The 15,173-nt window shown below is 47.5% G+C and overlaps 1 protein-coding gene across 1 annotated transcript in view; it reads right to left on the minus strand.

Moving 5' to 3' along the window:
• The window catches only part of PNPLA1 (patatin like domain 1, omega-hydroxyceramide transacylase), a 46,762-nt gene that overhangs the window by 8,063 nt on the left and 23,526 nt on the right, over positions 1-15,173 (minus strand). Inside the window, exons 2-6 of the mRNA XM_077754837.1 lie at positions 14,161-14,393; positions 12,983-13,048; positions 11,597-11,806; positions 9,622-9,682; positions 972-1,535 (exon numbers count right to left, since the gene is read on the minus strand). Of these exons, the coding sequence (XP_077610963.1) occupies positions 972-1,535; positions 9,622-9,682; positions 11,597-11,806; positions 12,983-13,048; positions 14,161-14,393 (1,134 nt within the window). The remainder of the gene's footprint in view (positions 1-971; positions 1,536-9,621; positions 9,683-11,596; positions 11,807-12,982; positions 13,049-14,160; positions 14,394-15,173) is intronic.

Consider the following 15,173-nt stretch of genomic DNA (forward strand, 5'->3'; position numbering starts at 1 on the left):
GGTGGCTCAGTTGGTTAAGCGTCCGACTTTCGGACCTGAGCCAAAGCCAATGCTTAACCAACTGAGCCACCCAGGTGCCCCAGAAGTAATCTTAAGCTCTATGACTACTTGACTACCTCCCACACTCCGGTTTTGTTAGTGATGGGGCAGTTACTAATTTTTTCTGTATTTTTGAGGCTGGTATCTCTGTCACTACTGGAGGGGAGATTTCTTGAGAGTAACGAACTGAAAACTGTTCCTCTCTGAAGACTCAAGAGCAGTACTTTTCAAGCTGTCTGTAGAAGATGTTAGTTGTGAAGATTCAGTTTTAAAAAATCTTTTCTTTTTTTGCAAGCCATAATGGACTAGTACTTTTGTGAAATACAATACAACGAATTAGTAGGAAAATGATCAAGATCTTAGATATCCTGACAATATTTATTGCTAAAAATAGTCCTAAATGCTACCTCTGTGCTCATTTCGTTGTTAATTGGTAACAAATAGTTTGGGGATGAGCACTGGTCTCCAGAGCACTCTTTGAGTACCACTGCCCCAGCATAGTGGCTATCACAATAAAAACCTCCTGGTACAGTGCTTCTCAAACATGGTTCTCAGAAGAACCACCTGGAAGGCTTAAAGAAAATATAGGTAGCTGGGTCTCACTCCCTGAGTTAATAGGTCTGTAGTAGGGCCCGAGAATTTGCATTTCTAACAAGTTCCCAGATGATGAGTTTACTATCATGGTCTCTGACCAACCTTTGAAAAATCACTAACTAAAGACCTGAACAAATGTCAAGAACACTGTCCCCTTGTGGTGGCCTGTCTTCAAAACAGGTAAAGCTGCTAAAGCTAACTGCTCACGTCACCAAAGCACCTCTCTAAAGCAATGGTTATCAGCTGCCATGTTGTTGCACATTTGCCAAGGGGCTCCAGACATAAGAAAAATACTTCTGGCTTCTTCTGTGAGAAGAAGTGTCCAGAAGTGTCCATACCTTGGGGCTGTTCTGGGCCCAGGTCCTCCACAGGCAGCTGTGTAGGAGAACACTGGGGCAGTGTTTGAGATGCCACTACAGCCGAAGGCCCCAGGGATGGCCTGGGTGACATAGATGGCTGGGAGGGGGGGGATCTTGGTGGTGATCCAGTCGTTTGTACTTGCTGCTGTGATGGTGCTCGTGACTGGGCAGGTGTTGAGCTGAGTGTTAAGGGCACAGCTGGGAGGGAGGCAGGCTGCAGATCAGCCGGAGAATGTGCAGTCACCTGCAACTGCTCTGGCCGCTCAAATGAAGAGGCAGCTGGTGAAACAGGTGATTCGACAGGACACTCATGTGTGGATTCAGGTGTTTCCACAGGTGAGGGCACACGTGGACCATGGCCGCCCTTTCCTTCCTCTTTGGGAGCCCACTGTGCGTGAAGTTGTATGGATTCCTCCTGCTCTGTTTGCAGGCTTGATTGGCTGCCTTCAGGGCACTCATTGCCAAGGGCAAGTTCTATGTTGCAGTACACTTCTACGCGGGGGAACATCACTCTCTTGGACGGAGAATTGAGGTAAGCAGCATCTAGGAAAACAGATGGGGTCACAGATGGCATTACTAACCCCTGGCATCAGCATGGTATTTGCAGAAAGTGATTTCTCAAATTATTTTCATAAGCAGGATTAGTGCTTTCCAATGGCCTTTTCTTTACTTACTCAAGTTTATATTATTTGATTGTGGATTGATTCACTTATTCAATGGATACTTATTGAGCATCTGTACCTATGCTGGGCTTATACCAGGCATTGAGGAGTGAAGGAGACAAAAACAGTGTGATGGCTCCTGACCTCTTAGATGGTACAGTCTGGCCTCGGGGGTGGGCATAGACCACCCAAAGAATCTCAAGTTGTGACCAAGACAAATTCTAGGCAAGAGTGAAAAATGATGTTAGGAGAGAAGGAAGCAGGGAGGACTTAATCAAGAGGGCTTTCCTGAGGGAGTGATGTTTGAGCTGAGATCTGAAGAGCGAGTGAGGGTCAGGTGGTGGTCAGGATGGGATGGGGAAGAGTGTTTCAGACACAAATGGAGGGGGGGACAGTACACACAAATGCCACAGGTTCAAGGGAGCATGAGGAGCGCCTGAAAGGTCAGTGTGGTTAGAGCAGGGGTGGGGGCACTGTGGGGAGAGATAGGGCTGAGGAGGCCACAGGGGCCAGATAATGCTTATAGACAACATTGAGGGTCCTTGGTTTCCATGGAGACCATGAAAGACTTATAGGCAGGAGGATGTTGCACTGCTTCCGGGTTTGACAAGATCACTGTGGCTGCTGTATGGAGACTCACTGAAAAGGGCCTAAGGGACCCAGGGACACCTGTAAGGCTGCTCTGGAGAGGGATTTAGGGCTTGCACCTGGAAGGAGATAGAAAGAAATAGAAGATTCTGTTTCAGAGGTAAGATTCTGTTTCGGAGGTAAGATAAATGAGAATTAGCAATGGGTCGATTGAGAGAAGAGAGTAGCTGGTTTGCACAACCAGATGGATGCTGGTTGTTGATAGGGTGACCACGGAGGGGATGGGTTGGGGGAGCAGTGAGGAGAGCACAGGCTATGAGGTTGTTTGGGGGCATGTAGATTTTAGGGGGCCTTAGAGATGTCCAAGGAGAGATGACAAGTGTGCGGTTGGATACATAGGTTTGGATCTCAGAGAAGGGATGAGGGTTAGAGGTGTACATCTGGGAGCCCCATCTATGGGTAGTAACTGCAGATGTGCTGGTGGCTGTGGAGAATGTGGTTCAGGGAGGAAAAGCACAGTGGGGACAGGAGGGAGCGAGGACCGGGTGAGGAGAGGGGGAGAGTGGAACCCAGGCCAAGTTTCTAAAATATGCAAGAATGGGATAGACCTGCAAATTGCTAGTAAGTACCCAGTCAAGAGTTGGGGGTTCGATATATAAAAGAGAGATAGAATAAGGGATAATTCAAGAGTCCTGAGATCTGAGGAAGGGGTCTGAGCGCAGGCTTTAGGCAAGAAGAGGGTTGCTTCCTTTAACGTTCTCGAAGGAGGGAGGTAGAGAAGGGTGAGTCTGTATATTTGGTGGCGCAAAGTTGAGAGAACTTCCCTCTGTTGGCTTTGTTTTCTTCTGTGACGTTGTTTGGAGACAAATCCCTCTGCTGGGGATGAGGGAGGAGGGGGTAGTCTTGAGGTGGTGATTGCAGAAGAGGAGAGAATAGGTTGACAAGACAAACACTGCACGACTGTAATTTGTGTAGAAATTCACAAGCTAGTTCTAAAATTCATATGGGATTAGAAAGGCTCTGGAATATCCCAAACACCTTTGAAACAAACAAACAAACAAACAAACAAAACAACGTTGGAGAACTAAAATCTGGAATATCCCAAACAAGTTTGAAAAAAATAAAAGTTGGAGAACTAAGACTACCTGATACCAAGATTTATTATAAAGCTGAAGTGATCAAGACAGTACGATATTGACATAAAGGCAGAGAAATTGATCAATGGCACAAAACAGAAGGTCTAGATGTGGATTCACGACATACATAGATAACCAACGTTACTCAAAAGAGTAAAGTCACTTCAATATAGAAAGCATAGCCTTTTCAATGGACAATACTGGAGGAACTGGATATTCACATGCCAGAAAGAAAGAAAGAAAGAAAGAAAGAAAGAAAGAAAGAAAGAAAGAAAGAAAGAGAAAAAGAACTTTGCTTTATACCTTGAACCATATCCGAAAATGAACTCAAAATGGAATATAGACACAAATGAGAAGCCAAAAAACTATAAAACTTCTAGAAGGAAACATAAGCAAAAACATTTCTGTGATGGTGAATAAGGCAAAGATTTCTTAGATAGGAAACGAAAAGCATGATTCATAAAGGAAGCAAATTAATAATAAGGGTCCCATGAAAATTAAGAACTCCTTTTCAGAAGACTGTTAAGGAATTGGAAAGAGAAATCTAGACTGAAAGAAAATATTTGAAAATTATATTTCTGATAAAGGACATTTCCCTGGGACCATCACCTGAGCCAAAATCAAGAGTCAGATGCTCAGGGCATCTGGGTGGCTTAGTCGGTTAAGTGTCCGACTTTCGCTTAGGTCATGGTTCATGGGTTCGAGCCCCGTGTCGGGCTCTGTGCTGACTGCCAGCTCAGAGCTTGGAGCCTGTTTCAGAGTCTGTATCTCCCTCTGTCTCTGACCCTCCCCTGCTCACGTTGTCTCTCTCTCTCCTAGAAATAAATAAAAATATTAAAAAAAAAAAAAAGAGTCAGATGCTCAACCAACTGAGCCACCCAGGTGCCCCTCATTTCTTAAACATTTAAATCATTATTAAAATATTGTCAAACGAAAAAGCAAAAACTATATACTATAGCAGGTATAGAGGAAGCCTTCTATGTTCCCATAATCTTTCCTACATACCCTGTCCTGAGTTTGAGTTTTATAATTTCTATACATTTTGTATTTTCCATATTTATGTACTATAAAAATATACACCATTCTGTATATTTTAAAAATTTGTATCAATTGAAATAAATCACCATACATTTGCCTTTTAAAAAAAAAAGAATATATAAAACATTTTAAATAAAACAATTCAATTTTTAGTTAGGCAAAAGAGCCCACTGAAAGAGTTTCCAGTGACCAAAGCAGGAACAATTTGAGTAGCAAAATAAAAGTAAGATTGAATAATAACCCAAAGTATAAACTAAGTATCCATGAGTCCATACTGAAACAAACAAGCAGTTGAAGAAGAACACAAATGGTGGAGAAGAGACAAATCTCCCAAGCAGAGAGATTTATGTAGATATCCTGCTACTCTGCCCTCAAGGAAGGAAAACCTAACTCTCACCCCTAAGTGTGGGCTGTGCACAGTGACTTCTTTCCAAAGGGCATATTATAGAAAGGGGCAGAAAGAGCAACTTCACAATGGAGAAACCCAATAAACACCATTGCATGCAGGTGCAAGGCCAACATCATGGGTGATATGCCATGGGGATAGCATGTACCCTTGATATAATGTGATGACAATGGCAGTTTGCCTCTGTGGTCTTCCTCTCTGGAACCCAGAACCCTAGTCTAATCATGAGAAAAACATAAGACAAACCCCAACTAAGGACATTCTGCAAAATATCTGGCCAATATTCAAATCTGCAAAGGTCATTAAAAACAAGGAGAGTTGGGTGCTTGGGTGGCACAGTCGGTTGAGGGCCTGACTTAGGCTCAGGTTATGACTCACGGTTTGGTTTGTGTGTTTAAGCCCTACATCGGTCTTGGTGCTGTCAGCGCAGAGCCTGCTTCAGATCCTCTGTCCCTCTCTCTGTCACTCCCTCACTTGTGCTTCTCAAAAATAAACATTAAAAACAAACATAAAACAAGGAGAGTCTGAGAAAGTGTCACGGATAAGAGGAACCTAAAGAGACACCATGGCAGAATGTGATGCGGTCTCCTGAAGGGGGTCCTGGATCAGAAAAAGGACATTAGGTTAAAAAGTAAGGAAACCCAGGGGCCCCTGGGTAGCTTGGTTGGTTGAGCATCTGACTTCGGCTCAGGTCATGATCACACGGTTTGTGAGTTTGAGCCCCGCATCGGGTTCTGTGCTGACAGCTCAGAGCTGGAGCCTGTTTCTGATTCTGTGTCTCCCTCTCTCTCTGCCTCTCCCCCACTCATGCTCTGTCTCTCTCTGTCTCAAAAATAAATTAAAAAAAAATTTGTTTAAAAGTAAGGAAATCTGAATATATGGCTTCAATTAATAACTTATTAATATTAATTAATTGTAAACACTACACTATACTATGTACCAAATTTTACATGTACCATAAAATAACATCTAACAGATATGAAACATTATAAAAGGGAATGAGGAATATATGGAAGCTCTCCATACCATTTTCATATTTTTTTCTGTAAATCTAGAACTATTCTTTTTTTAAAATTTTAAAAAATGTTTTTATTTATTTCTGAGAGAGAGAGAGAGACAGCGAGAGCAGGGGAGGGTCAGAGAGAGAGGGAGACACAGAATCTGAAACAGGCTCCAGCACAGAGCCCAACGCAGGGCTCGAACCCAGGAACCTGAGATCATGACCTGAGCCGAAGTCGGACGCTCAACTGACTGAGCCACCCAGGCGCCCCTAGAACTATTCTTAAATAGTGGGAAATGACCACCAGAATTGAACACTTCAACAAAGAAGATAAATAGATAGCAAATAAGCACCTGAAAAGATGCTGAACATCATTAGTCATTAAGGAAATGCAAATTAAAATCACAATAAAATACCACCATACCACCATTAAAATGGCTACAATGGAAAAGACTGACCATTTCAAGTGTTGGCGTACACACACACACACACACACACACACATATGTACATTCACCATACCACCTTGACATTCCACTCCTAGGTATTTACCCAAGAGAAATGAGAGCACATGTTTGTACAAAGATTCCATGAGTATTCACAGCAGCTTTACTCATGAGAGCCGCAAACTGGATATGACCTAAATATCCATGAATGGGGGAATGGATAAACGAACTGTGGTATCTTTGTAAATGGAACGGAATGTAAAAAGGAATGAACCATTTATACGTGCAATAACACAAGGAATCTCAGAATAATTATACTGAGTGAAAGAATGCAGACCATAAAGAGCCCATACCGTAAGTCCATACTGGAAATGTCTATAATGACAGAAAGTGGAGGAAGGACGGAAGGGTCACAAAGGAGCATGAAGAAACTTTGGGCATGATGGATGATGGTTCACTCTCTTGATTGTGGTGCTGTTTTCTCATGTGTGTGTGTGTGTGTGTGTGTGTGTGAGAGAGAGAGAGAGAGAGAGAGAGAGAAGTTAAGTCGTGAGAGAAGGAAGGGTGCAAGAGAAGGAAGAAGGCCAAGATGGAAGGAAGGAAGGAAGGAAGGAAGGAAGGAAGGAAGGAAGGAAGGAAGGAAGGAAGGAAGGGAGGGAGGGAGGGAGGAAAGAACTCGGTCAGCCTGGCCAGGCATGCCTGGATGCCAGATGGATATTTTGGACACGGCATCCTCTGAGCTCCAACCTCGCTCATCCAACCTCACTCAACACCCACAGGCACACGTCTGTGTGGGGAATGTGGATTTTCAAGCACTCCGGCAGGCAGTGCCCTTCCCTTTGGCAGAAGGCTGCTGCCAGGACAGGCCAAGGATGGAGAGGGAAGCTTGCCCAGCAGCAGGAATAATTAGGAGGATTGAGCCTTTAGGAGGGCGGAAAAGGGGGATGCCAGGAGGTGGGTGGAGGCATCTAGGATGACGAGGTGACGCTGCAGGTGTGGCTTGCTGCTGGAGCTGAGCCCCCTCCAGAAACCAGTAGGGCGGAAGGCTGGAGCCGACTCCCATTTTTCTGTTCCCAGATGGCAGGTGGGAATTAAGAGTGTGGCTCTGGGCACCAGCCACCATTTCTCAGGATGTGTCATACCTCCTGCTCGCATCTGGTGCCGAGAGGAAAATCCAGCCCCACCAAACCCAAGAGGACTTAGGGGTGGAGCTGAAGGCCGCACTGACAAAGCCATGCAAACAGTGGCAGATCAGAAGAGGAATCAAAAATAGCCGGTAGCCAGCACGAGACATTTTCTTCCTTATGAGTTGTGTCTGTTCCTACTTGGAGTGATTCCAGGACCTCTGGGAAAGCCCGCCAGCCTCCACACACTGCCCTAATTCTTTAGTGGCTGCCCGAAATGCTACTATTAGAATTTTGTCCTTGGCTTTGAGACTGCCATTTACAGCATGATGTCCACAGCAGTTAACAGTAAAAGGATGGGGGGAGAGGGAGACAGCTCTGGGTTCCTCCCAGAGCCTGGCAGAGGGGCTACTGAGAAATGGGGGAGACCAGAGATGCTTAGCAAGGCACTTTGTAACTCTCCCCAGGGCTTGTCCCGAGAGGAAGAGAAAGAAATTCTAGGGGAGAGACAGGCAGCCAGCCTGCAACCTGAAGTGCAGTGGGGTCTCCAGAGGCAGGGAACTGATATCTGCTCTAAAATCTCGGCCCCAGATCAGGCGATTCCCCCAACCCCAGTCCCCAGTACATGCCATCATAGAGGAAAGAGTGAAGGGGCTCCCCAGCTGGTAGTGGGACGGACCCCAGGCCCTTGCCAGCCCCTCCTATTCCCCAGGCTCTGTAGATGAGACCCCACTTCTACCCTTCGGGTGGTCATCTTTTTGGAAACCTGGGGCTCAGTTCTCACATCTGTCACCCATGTCAGTGTGGGGGGGGGTTGTCAGAGAAGAGTCAGGGTCAGGGGGAGTCTGTCCTGCAGAGAGCTGAGAAGAGGTGCCTGTCTCCAAGGTCAGAGGGTCAGTGGGCTGGATTGACTGTGTCTAGGAATAAAATTCTGACGTAGGTCCCAAGATCAGTCTCCTGATACAGAAGAGAAAACCGAGGTGTTGGGAAATGAATTGCCTACTCAAGGTCACCAGGATTAGTACTGCCAGGAACCAGGATTTAACCCTCTTTACAGATTAGGAACCAGGATTGAGAGGGCAAGTGATTTCCCTGAGTTCACACAGCCAGTGGGGTGGGGGCTGAGAATCCTGATCCAGGCCTTCTTGCATCCATAACCCACGTTACCTCCATCCTTCTCTCCTGCTTCTCCTACCCCTTGTGGGGAGAATGGACTCAGGAGAAAGGAAAGAGTCAGGACAAGGGGAGCTTGGGAAAGCAGGAAGCAACTTTGAAGGAAATAAAGACAACACATCCTACCACGTTCAATCCCTTAACCCTCACTCCTAAAACATAGGTTTTTAACTACATACCCAAGAAGTTCACCACAGCATTCCTTACAATAGTCAACATTTGGTAACTCAAAGGAATGATCAAAATTTGCTGTACGACTACACTGAAATATCAAACAAAAAGACAGTCACAAAGACCATATGACAACATGGGAGTGGGGGTGGGGACGGGGAAACACTTCCAATACAACATTAGTAAACACTCATTGATCCAGGAATCCCTTTTTCTGGAAATATGTTCTATGGGCACAATTCTAAGTATGGGGAAAGCCTTTTTTCTTTCCTTTTATCAAGGATATTTGCCAGGGTCTTCATGGAGTTAGCGTGTGTAATACACGCCGCTGGAATCTTCCACACATGAAAGCCCGGAGGATGTACAAGTGTAGGGACCATACTTGCTAAACCAACACAGGGCACAGGCACTTGCCTCTCATTTGTTGATCAATATGTCACTCGGAGTCTTACACAAATGTAATCTAGTCACATCTAGTTCTACATTAACAACATGATTGTCTTGGAAAAGAATAAACTGAAATGACACGAGAATGGAATCCTCCACAAAGATACCAGCTATGTGTTTCCTAAACATGGTTCTTAAATCCAGAAATATGTCTGTACAAAAGCCTATCCACTGACCCAGCAGTTACCCTAAAAAGCACTTTCCCACAGAGATCCCAGTTTCTGGCCACAGCGGCCTCCCCTCAACAAGGTAGGCTGCCGGATCCCTGCGCCCATTTCGAGAACTCCTGGGAAATGGAATCTCCGGTTCACAAAGGGGAGGGAAGGCTCCTCGACTCAGCCCTTCTTCAAATACAGCCTACTTCCTGTATTTGCCCCGCCCTTCCTGTCTTTGCCCCGCCCCCAACCCACCCCTTCCTTGGGGCCCACCTGGTACTTACTCAGCCGCCTCAAGTAGGAAACGGCATCTTCGTACCCTCGGTAGTAGTAGTTGTGCAGGATCTGCAAGGAGGAGACAACAGGAGAAACAACTAAGGCTCAGCAATGGAGAGAGTCAACGTCCCTTCACCCAAAGCAGCTACTTTTCGTTGCTCTTGAGCTTTTATTTGATGAGCTTTTCAAAATGTACGCATCCAGCATCCCATCCTTCACTATCTGCTAAGAAGTGGGGAGCAGTTCCTGATCATGTGTCCATAGTGACAGCGCATTAGTGTGTTAAACCATTTACGGCGATCATCAGCTTCCCTTGGGCAGGAGAGAGGGAGATGTTTCTTGTAGAACCAGAGAAGGTGCATTTGGGTCATATGAAGAACAGAGTTTGGAGACTGGGTTCAAACTCCAGTGCTGTCACTTCTTGGCTCACAGCCCTCAGTGTCTTTACCTCTAAAATGAGAAGAAGAATAATGATAGTAGTAGTATCTACTACAGAGGATGCTGGAGGATTACATGAGATATTGCTCACAAAGCCTTTTCATAAGGGGCCAGATAGTAAATATTTTGGGCCTGGAAGCCACAGATAGTCTCTGTCTCTTCTTGTTGTTCTTCATGTTCTTATTCTTATTCTTCTTGGTCTTCTCCCTCTCCTCCTCCTCCTCCTTCTTCTCCTCCTCTGCCTCCCCCTCTTCCTCCTCTTCCTCTTCCTCTTCTTGTTTTCATCTTGTTCTTCTTCCTCCTCTTCTTCATCTCCTTCTGCTCTCTCTTCCTGTTCTTCTTCTTCTTCTTGTTCTTCTTCTTGTTCTCCCCCTCCCTCTCCTCTTCCTCCTCCTCCTCCTTCCTTTTCTCCTTTTCCTTCTCTTCCTTCTTCTTCTACAACCCTCTAAAAATGGAAAGCTTCTTCTGAGCTCACAGGCCAGAACAAAACACAATGCACCCTGAGAATGGAAGTCAAGTACTGATTGTGAGCAGAAAGTCGAGTTCCAGAGGCTCTGATGGATGCGTTTCTTCCATCTTTCTTGAACTGCCTATCTGTGGATTGCTTTTAGGAGAATATTTGACACAGTCTTTACTGATAAATTAGTATAAGGCAGATGCTAGAATTCCTAATGCAACAGTTGGAGGCCAAAGAATCAATCAGATTAATAAAATTCTTGTGTGTCCATAGCCTGACTAAGCATAATAGTGTTTTGCCTATGAGTTTTGTAAATAATAATTAGACTGTAAGTCACAAAACTGGCTTAGAGGAGTTATCATTCAAACAACAATTACTGAGAAACTTCTGTAAGCAATGCCCTCTGTAGACATAGTGAATGTAGTCAAAGAAATGAGTAAAGCTTGATGCCTGCTTCTAGGATCACACTTCTGTGCTGAAGAAAGACATGCATTTTGTAAGTGATTAAAAAAACATTTTTTTAAAAATAAACTTTATTTTGGGGGCACCTGGCAGGCTCAGTTGGTTAAGCGTCTGACTTGGCTCAGGTCACGATCTCACAGTTCGTGAGTTCGAGCCCCGTATCAGGCTCTCTGATGTAGCACAGAGCCCACTTTGGATCTTCTGTCCCTCTCTCTCTCTGCCCCTATCTCGCTCACACTCTCTCTCTCAAAAATAAATGAAGAGTAAAAAAAAATAGACTTTATATTTTTGAGTAGTTTTGGAAATTTAAAAATAAAAACAAAAAACAAGCCACTGGCTGGATTTGGCCCATGGGCCATAGTGGCTGATGCCTACATTGCATGTCAGAGGGGAAGAGTTCAGGTGACATTCCTATCATCAGTTCTGACATCATCTCATTTTATGGGGGAGAAAATTGAGGCTGGAGCACTTAGGGGCCTCATTCAAGGTCACATAGCTGGTTAGGGGCAAGGCCACGATACAGGTTTAGAAGGAAGTATAAGGAGATATAGATGGAGCTGCGTGAGTCCCATTGGCTCCCTGGCCACATCTCCCAGTCCCCCTCCCTTCCAGGTCGGTCCTCTCACCAGCAGGTCTGGCGGGAACAGGGCATGGGTCATCCTGGCGATGTTCTCCAGGGAGAACTGGAAGGAGCAGTTGAACATGCGGAAATCGTGGAAGATGGCAGGGCAGTCCCGGGGGCAGATGTCCTGCTGCCCGCTGAAGGTGGAGATGGTGATGGAATCGGTCCAGAAGGAGCAAGGCTGCATGCCCGTGAAGCCCCCGTCGATGTAGCGCTATGAGGGGCAGGCAGATTGATACATGCTCATCAGGGGTCAGGGGTCCTCTTCCCCACCCAGGGAGTTCACCCAGGAAATGGGTCCCTTGGGACAAACCTTGAGACCCAGGTCCAGGTGGGTGAGTGGTTGTACCCACGGTGGCCCCTGAACGCCCAGCCCAGTGCTCTGTCTCTACGCTGTTTCCCCACAGCCGTCTCAGTGATGCTGAGATGGGGCTCCCAGGCCTCTGTGGGGAGAAGGCCTTCTGAACTCTGGATACAGCAAGAGCAAGTGCTGTCCCATCACACCTCCCCCACCCCGGCTACCCCACCCGAGCCATTCAACTGTTGAGAGCAGGCTTGCGAATGGAGCCTGTTCCCATGGCCTTTTGAGAAGATGAACACATGGCGGGTCTCTGCAGGTCTCTCCAGATTCCCGTGAGTCCAAACTGCCTGCCTCTCTTGAGGTCAGGTCCCCTCAGCACCCCTGATCATGGCCCAGCCACCAGCCACCCCACGTTCCTTCCCTCCTGGTGCTGCTGTTTCCTCAGCTATGAACAAAGGACCACAGATACTGGGACTCTAACTCTCTGCGGTGCCTGAGAAGTACCCAACTGACATGTAATATGTGCTCCATCTATTAGCTGAATCCTGGATCTCATTTTCTTCGCATATAACATGAGAAGGGGGCACAGGTTAGATCCTTCTCCTCAGAGTGTGGTGCCTGGACCAGCAGCCCTGGCATCCGCTGAAGCTGGTTAGAGGGGCAGAGTCTCTGGCCCCAGGCCTAGTGGATCAGATTGTACATTATTTTACAAGACCTCCCTGGGTGATTCACATTCACTAGCCTAGATGACTTTAAAGGTCCACCTCATTCCCGGTTCCGGGTTACCAATGTCGCAGGGTCTGTATCCTACACTCTCTGTCAAGTATGAGAAAATCCAGCAAGCCTATGGAGTTTTGACTAGCCAGGCTCAGAAATGAGTTGGTGGGTCCAGAGTCAAGCCCACTATATGGAGGGGAATCTCATCTGAAAGTCCCAGAAACCCATCTACACTGCGGATTCTAAGTAGAAAAATCCAAGAATCTTTCCAACTCTTGGTCTTCCCATTGGATTGTGAGACCACCCCCTACTCTCCCAGATGGGGGCCGCACCCCGGGGCCTGGCTTGCCCCCTCCCACTGCAAACACTCACCACGCCCCGGTAAGTTGGAGGAATGAGGCCGCAGTACACGGGGACGAAGCAGCTGCAGTAAAGTGCCTGCGGGAAGAGAAGGGGCTGAGATACCCTGGCGGCTGGGTGGTGAGGGCTCACCAGCAGGCCTCTGGGCCACCAGCGTCCTGGCCCTTCCTGGCCCTGGGGAGCAGAGTGCCCAGTTCAATTCCTGGCCTGGCCCTAACTAGCTGGGTGCTTGTTAGCCTCCTAGGTAGTCTGGGCCTGATATGCCAGCTTTACAGAGAGGGTACTGCCTCAGTGACCCCCAGGGTCCCTCCTAGCACCATATCTCCATGAACCCAATGGAACTCAATAATCATTCATGTATGTGTGTCCAGGGCCAGGCTCTGAGAGCAAAGGAGGGTGAGATGCCCGCCCTTGGGAATGCTCAACGAGGGAGAGTAAGCATGTCATTTACTAATGACAGCACATGGTGTGACAGGCGCTGTAATGGAGATGAGCAAGGGCATGTGGCCCCTACGGAGGAGTATCCAGCCCAGGGGAGTGTGGTGCAGGTTGGTGATGAAGGAAAGTTCCCAGGCAGAGTGGCTAGAGTCTTGTCAAGCAGGTGAAGTGAGCTGGGAAAGAGGGAAGGGCATCCCGGGCAGAGGGCGTTGCAGGTGCAAAGGCACAGAGGCCTGTTTTGTGTGGTTTGCTCTGGTTGGCATGAGTAAGAGCAGAGCCGATAGAAGGAGGCTGGGAGAGAAACATTTTGAAGAGCTGAGTGTTAATAAATCCAGGGGGACACGAGGTAGGTAGAGGAGGTGTCCATGCCCATTGCCTGTTCGTTCTCTCACCCAGAGGATCATGGCCATGCCAGCGTGGGGCTGTGAGGATGGCTGGCAAGGGCCTTGTATTCCAAGAGGAGAGGAGAGGGGGGCGGAGATATGGGATGGAGGGTCATGCCACTTAACCCTTTTGCCCTGAAAATTGGGAATATCCACAGCGCTTTCCAACATAATAATTCATAACTAAAATTTATATTGATGAGCCTAGGACAGTGCACAGAGTGCCCTTTCCTAAGTGACAACCTATGTGGTGATAATTCAATCCTTTTATCAAGGGCCATTGGAAGATGGGGCAGAATGGGGGACTGTCTCCCCAAACTGGGACCTGCTCCCTGGTCCAGCCCCCACACCCCGGGCCCCGCCCCTTGCCTCAATGAGCTCCTCCTTGGATGTGTACTCTGACACCACGACACTCTCTCCATCTGTGAACCGAGTGAGGGACACATGGAGCTTTCCTGTGGCCGCTTTGTAGGAGTCCTCAGGCAGGACCTTGTACAGAAACTGCCTCATCATCTGCACCATCTTGCAGGATGGGGACAGGGGTCCCAGGAAGGATTTCTTCACCTCGGCCACACCTACATTGAGGACTCTGAGGTACTCATCTGTGGAGGAAGCAGAGGGGGACCGGCGGTCAGCAGCTCATGGGTAAGAGAGGTCACCGGCAATTAATGCCACCTCACTGTGTCTCCGACAGGGGGGAAACTCTAGAATCCGGAAGCAGGGCTGGCCTCCGGAGTCGGCTTGTCGCTCTGCACACGAGGAAAACGAGGCACACGGAAGAATTAAGTCACTGGCTCCAGAGAGTCCCCAGGCTAGTCAATGGCAGAGCCAGACCCAGGCATCCTGAGCCATTTCATATCGAGGACAAGGGACCACGTTCCTACCCCACACTATTTTCTCCAGCTTCCTGTCACCACATCTGGAAATCTGCCACCAGACTACATTCTTCTGGGCTCGTATGGGCTTTTTGCCCTGTGTGAGATTCCTCTTGAAACACTGATACAGTGCAAACCCTTCACCGAGTGACACCCTCTGACACTTGCTTCGTCCCCCCTAAACTTGTGGGCAGGGAAGGGGCGTCGGTCTTGAGGCAGGTGAATTATAAGGAGGGGCCAACTTAGTCTTGAAACAATTGCGTCATCTTCCCTTTATAGCCCCTGGTACAGGCCTGAGAGAGGGAAGGCCATGAGCACAAGCTATGCCAGGCCAGGCTGTAGGCACCTCTGGGATGGGGAGAAGACCCTTCTCCCTCTTTCTTAGAGGAACACAGCCAGGTCACATACAGGCCTGCACGTGCCAGAAGGGGCTTGGAGGGCAGACGTATTGTTGAGGGAATTGCAGAGGAAGGTGTAACCTGTCCCCAGAATTCCCCTGGGGAAGTT

Source organism: Crocuta crocuta, unplaced genomic scaffold (assembly GCF_008692635.1).
Source record: "Crocuta crocuta isolate KB4526 unplaced genomic scaffold, BGI_CrCroc_1.0 scaffold132, whole genome shotgun sequence".
Classification (NCBI taxonomy): domain Eukaryota; kingdom Metazoa; phylum Chordata; class Mammalia; order Carnivora; family Hyaenidae; genus Crocuta; species Crocuta crocuta.